The following is a 14,978-nucleotide window of genomic DNA, read 5'->3' on the forward strand; positions in this document are numbered from 1 at the left end:
TTTATTTTAATTATGTAACTAAGATATTTTTCCTAGACCTTTCCACACTGAAGTGCAGGTTCTTGCTTGGTTGAGAATTTGGTAGAGGTTTTTTTCTCCTATGTATTACCTTTCAGCATTAAACTGAATCTGTTCTTGTGTTCATAGCATTGCTGGGAAATTCAGGTTGGAAGGGACCTTGTGAGGTCTCTAAACTGACCTCCTGCTGTGAGCAGGGTCAGCTATGAGGTCAGACCAGGTTACAAGCGATTTTTATCCAGTGTGGCCTTGAAAACCTTGAAGCAAGGAGACGACAAAACGTCTCTGGACTATCTGTTCCAGTGTTTGACGGTCTTCATGGTGAAAATGAGTCATCTTCTATCCAGTCTGGACTTACCTTGTTTCAACTTCTGCTCATTGTTTGTTGTCCTGTCGTGGCACACCATTGTGGTGAGTCGGACTCCTTGCTGACCTCCTCGCTGACCTCCTCATAGATACAGACAGGCTGCTGTTAGGTCTCCCCAAAGCTGCCTCTTCTCCAGGTGGAACAAGCCTTGCTTCCTCAGCTACTCTTCACAGGGAAAGTGCTCTGGCTCTTTGAGCATCTTGATGCCCTATTGCATCCACTTTATGGATGTATTTCTTGTACCAAGGGCCCAAAATGAAGTATGTTAGACCATACCTGGAATAATAAGCACTGAGTAGAGGCAATTAGTTCCCTCATCTACTGGCAATGCTCTTAATAAAGCCTGGGTTACTGTTGACCTTTCCTGCCAGGGCACATTACTGGCTTATGATCAGCTTGCTATCTGCCAATACCTTTTCCACAGAACTGCTCCTCAGCCAGTCTCCAGCCTGTATGGTTGCCAAGGCCTCTCAGGTGCAGGGCTTTGTGTTTGTCCTGTCTAAATTCATACAGTCCCTGTAGGGTCCATTCCTCCAGCCTGTCTAGGTCCATCTGAACAGCAACCCTGCCCTTGGACATGTTGGTTTAACCTCTTCACCCCAGTTAGGTATTCTCTTAAAATTCTGACCAGAGTACACCCTGCCTGGCCCTTCAAGTCATTGGTAAAGTTGTTTAATGGACTTGTCCTAGGGTAGACCCCTGAAGCACCCCACTTGATACCAGCCTCCGGGTAGCATGCAACACACTAACCATCATCTTCTGAGCCTGACTAGCCAACTGTTTCCTACCAGTCCAGTTGTTCATTTTAAAGAGGAATTTTTTTTCTAGTTCACTAATACTCAATTTCTTGAAGTTCCCGTGTCCTCTTTTAGCGTCTTGATGCATTTTATTGGTAGCTTTTTCATCAGTGAAAACCTACTAATTAATCTTTATTTTGTGTGTGGACCAGTTTCTCTGTTTCTCAGTACTTTCTCACTCTGTGACTAATTTTCTTGGTGAATTTCTCATGAGAAACTTTGTCATTGCTTTTCTCTAAGTTACATGAAGCCCAGTCATTTTTTTTTTTTTTTTCAGTGCTGACATAATTGTACAATATCTTCTTCACCTTTTGTCATAGTCTAACCCCAGCCAGCAACAAGAACCACGTACCACTTGCTCACCCCACTCCCCCGTGGGTTGGAGAGGAGAATCGGGAAACGAAAGGGGAAGCTAGTGGGTTGGAGTAAAAACAGTTCAACAGAACATCAAAAGGGAAAAGACAAACAATAACAGTAATAACAATGAAAGAATATACAAAGCGAGGGACACACAATGCAGTCGCTCACCATGTGGCAACATCAATACACAGTCTGCTCCCAAGTAGTGATTTCCCTGGCAGTGATCACAAACACTGGTCTGCAGCTCACACTTGAACATTCTATCTCTGAACCCCCTGGTCCCGTCCCGGAACGATAGAGATCTGGACAGCAACTCGCACCAAACACAATCAAGCAGCACTGCTGGTCCAAAGAACCAAGAGCCCCCAGAGTGCAGCGACTCCCCCCAAGCAGTGGGTGCTCCCCAATTTTATTCTGAGCATGATGTCATATGGTACTGAATATCCCTCTGGGCAATTTGGGTCAGCTGTCCTGGCCATGTACCCTCACAGCTTCCTGTGAAAATTAACCCTATCTCAGCTGACCCAGCACAGTTTTTTATGGTGCAGATTTTAGTCATTTCAGATACTTCTGCTTACTGTCTGAAGTAGAGCAAGCTGATCAACATTTTTTAAAGTAGATGGAATTTTCTAATTGCTTTAAAACAGATTGCGCCTGGACCTACAATCTTGTTGTTTCTAGCTCAGGTGATTTTTTTTTTTTTTCTTAATTTTTTTACCCACTTCTCTTGGAAATTGTCATTTTGATAGATATGCATGTTAGATGATAATGTGTCTGGAACAGCTATGTCACTAGCATTCTTCATATAAAATTCATATTAAAGCAAGCCTTTTATTGGCCATACTTCAGCAGTTGCCTTGTCCTGGTGGTGGTCGTCTAGATGTTCTCATTCAAATTTATTGTTAATGATCTAATAAAATTTCCTATTCCTTTCTAAGTTTTTGTTGGTTTTAAAATCATTCCAATTTCATACTTGAGTTTTTATGATCTCTCCTTTTCTATATCTCCATTAAATTGACTTTCTATTTTATATGGGAATCTTGTTGGATTGGCACTATATATGCTGTATGTTGTGCTTCTTGACTCCCAAATGCTGTATTTCACCTTTCTTCCCAGTACTGACCACAAACTATTCCCTTGCTTACCATCATCTGAATTGTACTTGTCTCATACCAGCAACAGGCTAAAACACCCTGATTTCAGGTTGTGTAAGAGTAACTCTTAAACATTTACCCTCACTCACATAACTGTGCTTTTTCACTGTGTATCCACAAATCTGTACCCATTTTACCAGTTGTCAAGCTTGTGTTTTAACATCTGCAACAAAAGAATTAGTGGAATGAATACCTTTCTGTTTAGCTATGCAGTTTTGCGCCCAGATGTTAGAGCTCTTGAGAATCAAGTATGGACTGAGACGCAAATAGGTTTCAGTGTGTCTGATATGGTGGGAATATGTGGGTAAAAGTCCAAGTTATTTACAAAACTGTAATGCAAAATTTTATTGCTTTCAAACATTACTTTTAAATGAAAATGCTGTTTTGACTGTGAGTCGCATGGGTATGTGTTTACAAATGTGAAATTACCTTACACCTATTTGTTTGACTGTCTGTCTCCTGGATGTCATCACCATCTTACAGTTAAAGAGTTTCTTGGTTCATTTGTGGTTTTGCTTAGGGCTGTGTCTGTGCAGGCAAATAATGTAATTTCTGTTATCCTTGTTAGGTGTCAATATGCAGATAATGGTTTTTTGTCAGTATTTTTAACCTGTCAACAGGATGAAGGTACAAATGAGTAAACGTGACACTTTTGGGGGAGGGTAGGGGCACAAGAGAAAGTGGCTGCTGGATTTTAGTTTGTTTTGGGTGTTGGTGGGTTTTTTTAGCTCCTTCAAAGACTGAATAAACTATGTTATCTTTACTGACTGAATAGTGCTGCTTTCCTGTTTCTGGTTTAATGTAGTGAATCATGGATTTGTGTGTGATTATGATTTAGTTGCTTTGTTGTATGGCTTATTGAGTGTTGCAGTGTGGCCTGTTTGCTGCCTTCATGTGAAGTAGAGCATTGCTAACTGTATATCTGGATGTTTATATAAAATATTAAGTGCACGTGTTGAATTTTTGTATAAAGAGAAGAATATTTTGCTACCTGTGCAAGAAATTCTGGCCAAATGAAGTAATTAAATGAAGAATGCATAATTAATTAATGATCAAATATAATCTAAGTCTTTCTGGCTAAAGAAATTACTGAAAATGTATGCTAAAACTGTATTTTAAAAGCAAACAATTAAGCAGAAAACTTCCTTAGTGCCCTTGGAATCTTTTAACATGTGAGCCAAAGGAAATGCCTACCTTATGTTGTCATTGGAACAGCATCTATTTGAGGTTCCCTTAGGCCTCTTTTTTACCCTGCGAACTAAGTATGCGTGTGCACCGAAAGTCTCTTTTTCATATAAAAGTTGTTTTTCACAAGAAGTACTCTGCTTTTGCAGCAGTTGCTTTCTGTGGTTAATAAATTTCTTTGAAAATTCTGATTTTTCTCTGGAGATGTTGATAGACGACTGCTTAATTCCTGCTTTAAATGTAAGGAAGAAGTAGTAGAAGCCATACTTATTCAGAATGATAAAGGAAGCCCAGAAAAGAGCAAAACTTAGAACCTAGATACCCTGACTGACAATCTTCTGCCATAGCCATTAAATCATTCTTTTTTCCCCTTGTAAGATTTTCTGAAAATTGTGCTATAAAATGATACCATAGCGATGGGGTTGGAGATGTACATATGTTGCTAAGAAACTACGTGATCTGTTCTGGACCAGCCACTGTGATAAAGTGGTTGTCTTAAGTTGTTGTGCATGGAAAAGGGCCACTTTAGGTGATGTGCGTTTTGCTCCACCAATTTCTGACCTGCAATGCTTGCCTTTGCAGATGGAACATGAGGATTTTGTAATGGAGGGGCATGGCAAGACTCCACCTCCTGGTGAAGAAAACAAACAGTGAGTCACACATTTATTTAAAAAGGGCCTTACCATAGTCAATGGTGTGAAGCACTCTTGTTTAAATGTGCTGGGAGCATTGGTTGTTCATTGGTGCTTGCCCTTTTGGTTCCTTAAGTATCCGTATATAATAGTGGATGGTGGCTGAAAAGGCAGGATGTTGACTTGCGTTAAATTTAAAACTGTAGAAATATGTGTTACACTTTCAGATGGTAAATCAGAAGTTGTTATAAAAGGAAACATTCCGGAAGCTTGGCACTGAGGTAGTGAGTTTGTACATGAAGTTTTTATACAGCTTTTCTTCATTGAAATAGCATGGAATATGATAGAACCAGGGCCTTCCTTTTGGTGTGTGTGTGATAGATTGGTCCTCTTTGAAATACAAGTCCTACTTCTTTAGAGTGTGTTTTAATAAAGGAACAGAAATTGTAAACAAAATGCTTTTTCAAGGATGAACAGTTTAAGATGCCAGTACTTAGTGCTTTAGGGAAAGAAGCTTGATCAGAAAAGAAAATGACAGATTTCCTTAAGCAAAAGGCATATAGAAAGTGTCTTTTTCATTTGACTTCAAAATGAAATCCAGTAGTGGTTGGGTTTTTTCATGGGTTTTTGTTCAGATGGGAAAAATAGAGTCTTCTCCTAGAAGTATTGCAGTGATAGTTGTCCTCGGTATTCTTTTCCTTAGTTAATGCCGTGGTAATTCAATTTTTATATCATTATTTTTTTATTTTGTCACCTGCCTTTTGGTGCAAGCAAGAAGATGATCTTTGGGAAATACACAGCAGAGAGCGCTTTTTCCTATGCCTAGTTGGATGTGCCTTCATGAGAAGGAGGAAATTCTCAGTGATCAGCAGAACACTTGTTGCAGAAAGGCTGGGATTTGACTTGGGGTGAAGGTCTTCCTTACCTTTTGGATAAGCTAGCAACTGTAAGTCTACTGCCTCTGCAACAGTGAGAAACTCTTTTTGAGGTAGCCCAGATGAGTTCAGGGAGGTTCTAGTGCTGAACATGCGCATTTTTTCCATCATGGAAGTAATTGCTGCTATTTTTTTATATTCAGACTGCCCAACTTACTGTGGTACCTAGAAATACACAGCTTGTTGAAATAGAAACTTTCTAAAAGTTCCAGAAGAAAAATCAGTGCAGAAATTAAAAGTAGGAGTTAGACTTCTGTTTTTCGGAATTGGTTCTTTAGATATCTAGTAGAATAATGAATCATGATATTGCAGTGAATAATATGAGGGATGTTGTACTGGATTTATCATAGGCTTGTGTTTGCTGTCTTATTTTAGGTGCAAGTGGAAGGTAGAATTACTTTACAGTTGACCTAATTTCTAATTAGAGCTTTTCATGTGCCTTACAACATTATCTCTGTCTCTTCTCTAAAATGGTGGTTATTAGAGAATATTAGATTAGTGGTAGGCAGGATTTTTATTTTTGTAGCTAATGCATTTGTGTTCAGATGGCATCTGGGATCTTGTGATACAGATTCTGCCCTAAGGAGTATCATTCTTAATAATGTTGTTAATAATATTTTGATAAAAGTCTAAAGGTGCAATTTTAGTAACGCAACTAAGAAATCAAGATACTTGTTTTGTGCAACTGTAGCATAATGCCAGCAAAGTTCTACTGTGAGTATTGCTCTTAAATTTGAATCAATCACCTGAATCTTCTACCCACAATCTCAAATTTTCAACTACCGAACAAAATTGCATTGGTAGAGCTTACCTCTTGTTGTAAGTCGCATGGATCTGGCATCTGAGATAAACTAATGATAATCACACAAAGGATCGGTAATTTGTATTCTTAAGTAACTCCAAAAAGCTGCATTGATTTCAAATCTTTTGCTGCAGATCTCAAAATAAAAGAAAAAAAATGAAATTACCTCTTTGTATTACTGCTTACTCGCATTAGGGATTAGTTGTAAATCCTGGAGTGGGTCTACTGAAGGGCCACAGAGAGGGACTGGAGAAGCTGAGAGAGCTGGGACTGTTTAGCTTTGAGAAGACTTGGGGGAGGATCGTATCCATGTGCATAAATATCACCTGATGAGGAGACTAAGGAAGACTGAGCCAAACTCTTCATAGTCGAGGGTGGTAGAGGCAAGAGGCGATGGGCATAAACTGAAATACAGGACAGTCTTCTCAAACAAAAGGAAAAAACAAAAGTGGGGTTTTTTCCTTTTTTTTTTTTTTTTTTTTTTTTTTTTTTACACTGTGAAATGTCTTCAGACCTTTGGAAGATGTTGCGCAGAAAGGGTGTGCCTTTTTGGTCCTTTAAGATATTCAAAAACCCAGCTGGACACAACCCTGAGCAACCTGCTGTAGTTAACCCTGCTTTGAGCAAAGGAGTAGGACTGATGATCTCGGAGATCCCTTCCACCTGCAATGATTCTGTGTACCTGTGTTTACTGTTGTCCTTCTAATTGGTTTTAAATAAAATTGGAGCTTGTTAGTAAAAAGTAGATCATAAGTTTGAATGTAGAGTTAGACGTTCACTACAAAACCAGCTGTACTAGCTGGAGGTGCTTCCTTCCCTTTCCAGCTGTTCATCAGACTTTCTAGAGTTTATTGCCTCTACAGCCATGCAGATGGGTTTTTTTTTTTTTTTGAGTGTTTCTAATTTGCTTTCCTGAAAAGCTGGCCATGTTGATTTAATTGCCTTTCACAGGCATCCTGATCTGGGGAAACTCTGTACTGAGATTGTCGAGGAATTATTCACAAGATACGGTTTCAGCAACTGACCTGCAAGGGAGCTAACTTGCACCGGAGTGCTGGAGCACAGTCAGCAGGTGTTAACCTCCTAGGCAAGCCCAGTAATTTCTCAATATTTAACTGTATTCCAAGGACTCAAATTTTGAGTGGACAATGAAAGAACAGAAATAAAAAGATTCTTCTGAGAGACTTTCAATGGAAGCAGTAGTTCTTACCTAGCCACAGTTTCATGTGAAATTTCCTTTGCTGAAGTACAGCTTCATAATGGATTACAAGGAGCCAGCATCCATGGATGACTTCTGATACTTTATTTCTGCAATGTGACAGACTATTTCCACTCAGTTTTACTCAGGGATAAAAACCTGGCATTGCAAGAGTACTTCTAGTATTGGGAAACACATAAAACAAAACAAAACAACAACAGCTTCAGTCTCACAAACCTTTTGCTGAATTGAATAGTTCTGTTGGGTAGACATAATGCACTAAAGTTGCAGCATTTTGAGGTTGTTGGTTTTTTTTTTTTTGGTTGAACTGTAGATGATACCTGAGAACTGTGGTCTGCTGGTATATGCTGTTAGACTGTATACAAGAAATCTTCAACTGATCATTTAGAACATGAATGTAATTGATTTCAATTGAAGCTAATTATGAAGGAGAGAAGTTATCCGTTCAAAATCCTTAGTACAACTGAAATATGGAATGGGCGTACTCATCTCAAGTCCTGTGAGAAATTTGCATCTTATGCACAGTACCTGTGTCACAAGACTGAGGTTGTGCAGCAGTGAAGGCTGCCACTTATTCTAAAACCTACACTTCAAAAGAAGTGAGTCTGCTTGGACGGGGTAATGGCCATCTTGGACCATGCTGCTGCTTCTTAAGCCTGGCAGTGTTCAAGAAGAGCCTGGATAACGCCCTCAGACCCATGGTGTGAACTGTGGAGTTGTCATATGCAGGGACAGGAGTTGGACTCAATGATCCTTGTTGGTCCCTTCCAACTCAGGACATTCTATGGTTCTTCTGCAGTAGAGGACCAAAGGATTCATTGAAAAATTGTTACTTCTTCGTTTTTAAGTACTCAGTAAATTCCTCTTTTCTCTCAGCATTCTGGTATGTGATACAACTGTTTGTTACACTTGGCCACATTATTTTGTTATGTGTCTAAAATGTTTGGTAGGAAACCCCTTTCCCTCCCAAAGGAAAAGTTTGGAGAAAGATCAATAACGTTCTGTTCAATTGCAGGTGGACGTTTTGTTAGGCTTTCTCTCGCATCTTCAGCCATTACGAAGATGTTGACATGAATTTCCATGCTTAAGGAGTAAATATCTTCCCCCCAAATACTTTTTACATGCCAGTAGCTTCCTGCTGCCTTACCAGTTGTAATAGGGGTTTTGCTTTTTCAGTGCCAGAGCAAAGATTAACAGGCAACTTTGATCCAGAAACATCTTTCCAAACCAGTCAAACTTCTGTTGATGAGCAGAGAGCAGCTTCTCCTTATACTTTTTTTGAGGTAGGAAAAAAATTCTACTGAAGTCCTTAAATTGAGGTGGTGCTCCTAGTTCTAGGAGTATTAATTAGCAACTCAGCCTGTGCTAATAAATCATCCCCTGCTGTCACCACCAGAAACTTATACACCTTGATCTATTAGTGAAAGGGTTCGTGTAATGAAAATCTACTCCTTTTTATAAGAAAAATATAAATGTTTTCCTATTCCTGACTGACACACAGAGAGGTCTGTTTGACAGTAGCTATTCAGACAAAAAGTGAGCCAAGTTCATACTCATGTTTACTAGCAAGGTAAGCCAAGCTATTACTGCTGTCTGAAATAACTCAGCTGGGTATTCCCCACCTGCTATTTTGCAGTAATAGGAGAGAGAAGTTCAACTTTCTTGTCAGTTTGTACATCTGGAATTGATTCATATCGTAGGAAAGATAGCAAAATAAGGTCATTTCCATAATTTACGAAGTGTCATTGGTTAGACTCACTGGAGGCCCTTTTCCCTGGCTTGATAGTTGAATGTACAGATTCTGAGACACGGATTTTTAATGAGAACCTCCAAAATTGTGGTAATGCCAGGAAGAGATTGCAACCAGTGAGGATGACAAAATTTTCATTTAAAATTTGTTAATATTCTCTTACATTATTCATTGACATTTCAGCACAAATATTCAATGTCTTTCTGGATTTGTGTGACACTACCATTAGAAGAAAGCAGTAGCTAAAATGACCTAAGCTGGAAACAGGAATCATAGGTTAATGAAACAATTTAAGATGGGACATCTGAAAGTCATCTAGTCCAATCCAATGCTCAAAGGAGGGCCAGATTTGAAGGTTGGATCTAACTTCTAAGTTGTATCAGACTTCTCAGGATTGCTCTTTCTGGGTAATCTTTTGCAGTGTTTTATCACTCCCATGGTGAAAAAAAAATTCCTACTATTCAGTAAGAATTTAGCTTGTTGCAATTTATGTCCATTGCCTTTCATCTTCCATTGTGCGTGTCTGAAAGTGTGGCTTAGTCTTCATTAAAACTTAGTTCCATGTTTGCTTACACAGCAGAATTATTCCCCTTCTCACCTCCTCCGCTTAGTTTTGTCCTTTTAAAACTAAGTGAAACAAGCTCTGTCAGCCTTTCCTTGTATTTCAAATTAAGGACCCAGTTAATACGCCAGTCTTCCTTCATTTTCATCAGACTGCTAATATAAATGTACATATAAATATCACTGCCACAGTGGCATAAAATGACCGATCTTACTCTTTTATAGTGTTGCTGAAAACTATGAAAAGTCTAAATCTGCAGTAGTATATCCTGAAGATGCCTGCTTTGGTTGGTCAGATTGCCAGACATTGTTATGAAGTATTACAGTATTCTTTTGAAGGGTTTCTTCAATGTTAAAGTCCCATGACGGACCCTAGCCATAGCTTCTGTCCCTATAGCATAAAACTCTCTTCTTACAAATTTAAAGTAAACAGTTGGCTAAATGCTTGCATAACAGGGGGGATTGTTTGATGTTTTAAGAATATTCCATATTACAGAAGATATTGAGATTTGTCTTGAGTGCAACTGCAATTTTAAATTTATTGACAGTACCAACCTAAGCAGAAGGGTTTTTTCAGAAGATTCATGCTGGGATTTTCAAAGTAGCCTCCAAATCCTGATGCAGATTATCATCTCAGATTTGGGGTACAGAAATTTGGGTATGACTTCAAATGCTTTTGAAATTCATGGCAAGTTATGTCTTTCCTTGAAAATATCAACAATTATGTTCAAAAATAAAGGCATAACTGATTGTTTTGGTTGCTGATTTTTCTATATGTGTGTAGAATAAGTAACCCATTAAAGAAGCATCCCACACTGAAGTCCTCTGTCCGGCACGCTAACAAGCCTCCACAGAGACATGTGCTGTATCTGTAGTGGCCATACCAGACGCTTTTGTCACAGGCTATTGCTGTTCCATTAGCATGTCAGAATACACTTCAGTCCCGGTGATAATTCAGGCTAGCTCTGGGATTGGCATCTGAGTAGGAGAGTTCTAACTTTGACTTTTTTTTTTTTCTTTTATGTCCTCGGAGATTTGAAAAGGTATTTGGGAGTGTGAGACCATTAATCTAAAACTTAAGATAAAACTGGTCCAACTAAGGTTTAAGGAATAGTTTCATCACCTTCATATTGTAGAAGTCTTTTTACTCCCTGCAGTGGAATGAGTGGCAAGACAAGTTTGCATTTGAAGGCAACTCTACCTGTGTATACAAGGGGGGCCTGAGGCATGGAGAAGAAGATTGCTCTTTGTTGTGCAATTGAGTGGGTTGAAATGGATGAGACAGCAGTGAATTCTGTATCTGTAGAGGCAGCTGTGTTGTAGCCATAAGACTGGTAAGTCAATTATGTTGCAAAAGCTGGCTTGTACCCCTTTACAGTACTTCTGAACAATGTAACAAAAATATGCAGAATTCATAATTAAAACTTAAGGACTTTAAAATGCCAAAAGTTCCATCAATTGCCTTCCATATTTTACTAGTTTAATGTTATATTTAAATCTATTGAAATTGTTGTACTTTAAGTTAGAGGTAATACCCACAGGAAAAGTCCAGTCTGAATATCCTAAGCAAAAATGATTTAAAATTAGGCATTCACTTCTGCGAGTTAGTCTTGAAAAAAAATTTAATTGTCATTTCATGATTTTTAAGATTCTTCATTTCATCTATTCAGTTATTTTTTTTTTTTCTTTCAAATCATAAATTAGGAGGTAGCAAAGCATATAGCACTGTATGTCTTATTTTGTCATTAACAGATACAGGCTTTCCATGTACCTCAGCAAACCCACACTGTTAGCGTACAGTTATTTTGCAAGTATTTTCTCAATACGAGGAAAACCAGAAGCAGGATGACTGTTAAGGGGAAAAAAGCTATGGGAGATCACCCAGATAAAAGTCAACTTTGGAAGTGAAGTTCTCACTTACTTTCCCAATGTGTTTAACCTACACTGCTGCCGAACGTTGAGAGAGGAAGAGGTTTGTGGACAGGGAACATTCTAAGTGTGAATAGTTTGGCACTTCTTTTCCCTAGGATTTTATCATGCATTCTTCCAGATGTCTTGTGGTAAGAACAGGCTCGTTTGTTTGAGTTCCTCCCCAAACCCTGCCAAGATCTGTATTTGTCCTGTGTAGGAAGCACACAAAGCCTGCTTCTGAATTTGCAGTCGCATCTGATCAAGAGACTTCTTTACATTTGTTGTCTTTCCAAAACAAGGGAAAAGTAGATTTTTCCGTTCCAGCTTGCTGATACGTACAATATTGCAAAGTACCCAGAGTAGATAGTGTCATGTTATTCTTGATACCATCAGTTTCTCTAATCATTACCGTTAGTAGTAATTCTGATTGCTAGCAAAAAGGAGGGTATTCTGGTTTACTGCTGTCTTAAAGAGCTTACTGTACTTAGAAAGGGAGAGCATTTGCATACTGACCAAACTCCTAAAATCCCAGAGCCTCTTTATTTCAGACGCCACCACCCCTTCCACCCCTTGTTCTCTACTCCCTTTCCAGGAAGCAGACTATCTACTGGACACTCTGTATTAACATCTCAAGTTCATTGTCTGTGAAGTTTTGTCTTCAGATCTGGTTGCTTAGTGGCTGTTCCCCCCGCTCTCTCCCAAGTTGCCACTTCCTCAGGAGCTGTCTGAGGTAACTGCCCCTGATGTATCATTTCTATGGATGGCTGGACTTTGCTCTCTTTTCAGCATTTCATTGCTATTTAGATGGCGACTGTTGGATGACGCCTTACATGGGAGTGAGATAACAGACTTAAGGAACAGCAAGCAAAACCATTTAAGGGCTATGAATAGTTTTGAGCCCTAAGTTAGTGTTTTGCCTTTATTCTTAATCTAACAATATATTTTAATTTAGACAGATTTCTGTGGTATCTAGACTAAGGTTAGTGCCACACAACATTTTGATTTACTAAGGATGCACTTTTTGGACTGTAATTACAAGTCAGTGGCATCGTAAATGTGTATGAAGTACAGTCCTAAAACTTCTTTTTTCCCAGTTGCTTGGTGCATTTTTCCCTGCTTCATTCTCTCCAAAGAATAAATACATTCGTCAAGTCTTTAGTGTTTTTGTGTGTGTACACCCATATCAATGGTTGAGTTTTCATTTCAATGAGGTGAAGATGGCAAGGGAAAAAAGGTCTAATGGTTGTATGTTGTATTAGAGTTTATGCTCTCTTCTTGTTTCCTGACTATCCACTATGGCTTGGAGATACCAGATGTTAGAGGATAAAAAAGGGTAAATGGTTTTAAAGTCGCAACTCCTTTGTTCAGAGTTGCAGATCCCATCTAGACCCATCAGGAAGTCACTGTTATTGGTTAAAGAAAGGGAAGGAAGAAAAAAAAAATGCAAACTCTTTATTCCATGCAGAAGATATGACTTACTTTGTATGACTAAAAATACTGCACTCTGTGGTCAACATGGTATGAATTAAAAACTTGTTTACAGAGATATTTTGGAACTCTTAAGCTACGTTGTTCCTCTGGCATGCTGTGATCTGGAGAGCTGGTATGATTTCTTTTACTCCTACCTAGATAGATGGAATTTGCTGAGCTCTTTGCCCTTCATCAAAGTTGATCATATTTGGGGGTCATACTGGTTTTAGGTTAGTGCATGCATTTGAATATATGTGACAGCTACAGCTTGTAGAATTTTCTGCATGGATAACTAGCTGTTCCTTTCCTGACATTTCAAACTAAAAGACTGTACATGAAGGCAAATTACTTAGGGAAGATATTCAAGTCACTTGGAAAGATCAGTTTACAGATTTTTGCAGCAATAAATAGTGCTTTTATTTAAAAAAATAAGGCAAATTAGGGAGATCTTCTGTTACAGTAATCCACTGAATATGCATTCCTTTTGTAGTCTGCTTTTACTTTGGGGTTTTGTGTTGGGTTTTTAATTTTTTTTTTTTTTTAATTTAACTTAGCATATTATGGTTCCTTTAATGAGAACAAAGGAAAATGGGTTGGTGCCAGCTCCAGCCAAGATGCCAGAAATTCCTTTGCTCAGAGGTTTCCGGGCCAGTGATTGAACTCCCCATACTAAAACTAAAGGCAAGTTAAAACAATTTGTAGGGAGGTACTGGTCTGGCTCTTTAAAAATAAATAAATAAGTGCAATATACCTTCCTTTTAGGTGAGGGGGAGGACGGAGGGGAAGGGACTAGAATAAGACTAACTCTTTCAGTCCAAAAGTCTTCCTTGTGTTTTGTGAGACCTCATGTAAGTATTTGTAAGAAATCTGCTTTGTGTGAGCAGACTAAACCAAAGTGAGTAGAGCATAGTGAATTTCAGTAGAAACATGTCTAAAGGTTCCATATAAAAAAAGGATCCTGTTGTGGTAAAGTGTTCATAGACATGAAAGATAAGTTTTTCATTAAATATTCCAACCTGGTCGGATGAAAATGCTTGCTTAAACAGGGGAAAGGAAGGATTTAACCAGTGAGGTTATTACTCCTTTTGAATTGCGTAGGAACAGCTATTGTTGATGGAAGATAGGTTGAATCAGTCATCTACCTGGCATGCTAATTCACATGCTGTAAATAACCATTAGAAGGTAACCACTTGCTATATGTAGGAGTGGGGTGATATCCTATACCATTTCCCTGAACATCTATTTATTTGAAAGTAGTATTATCTTTTCACTGATGTAGATAGAATTGCATAAAATGGATAAACTTCTCCTATTTCATTGGTATTTTGGCTATTTATAGGATTTTAGAAATTGAAGAGGGAGAGCTGGAGGATAGGATTATAGTCTCCAAAATCAAGCAGCTTCCGAGATGATAATAAGGAGCAGGTTAACCGAATTCTAATGATACTAATTTGTACAAGTTCCCTTGCATGTTCTGTTACTGGAAAATACTCAGTTTCCACGGATATGGCTATAAAAACTCATTCAGCATTTAGAGGTGAATTTGATTGAATGGGAGACGTTTTGTGTCAATGCTTTCAGTTCCTAGAACAGTTAAGTCTCATGCAATTGCTTTCCATGTCTGTATCTTTCCTGAGTAAGTTTGGAGTCTCTTGTCCAGTTTTAGCTAATAATCATGTATGCTTTGGGATTAGCTGCAGCACAAGCTATTTTTTGCCCAGGTACTGAAAGAGATGAAAAAAATTATAGGAAGTTTAATATGCTGGTGGAGCGTTGGCATCGAGGGAGAACTGGCTGCCCCAGAAGCTGGGATAAGT

At 38.6% G+C, this 14,978-nt stretch overlaps 1 protein-coding gene across 3 annotated transcripts in view; it reads left to right on the plus strand.

Annotated features, from left to right (window-relative positions):
* TNRC6B (trinucleotide repeat containing adaptor 6B) overlaps positions 1-14,978 on the plus strand; it is a 132,349-nt gene that overhangs the window by 37,363 nt on the left and 80,008 nt on the right. For all 3 annotated transcript variants that reach the window (XM_065634670.1, XM_065634708.1, XM_065634678.1), the window contains exon 4: positions 4,464-4,531. In XM_065634670.1, coding sequence (XP_065490742.1) covers positions 4,464-4,531 — 68 coding nt within the window. The remainder of the gene's footprint in view (positions 1-4,463; positions 4,532-14,978) is intronic.

This window comes from Caloenas nicobarica, chromosome 1 (genome assembly GCF_036013445.1).
Source record: "Caloenas nicobarica isolate bCalNic1 chromosome 1, bCalNic1.hap1, whole genome shotgun sequence".
NCBI lineage: Eukaryota > Metazoa > Chordata > Aves > Columbiformes > Columbidae > Caloenas > Caloenas nicobarica.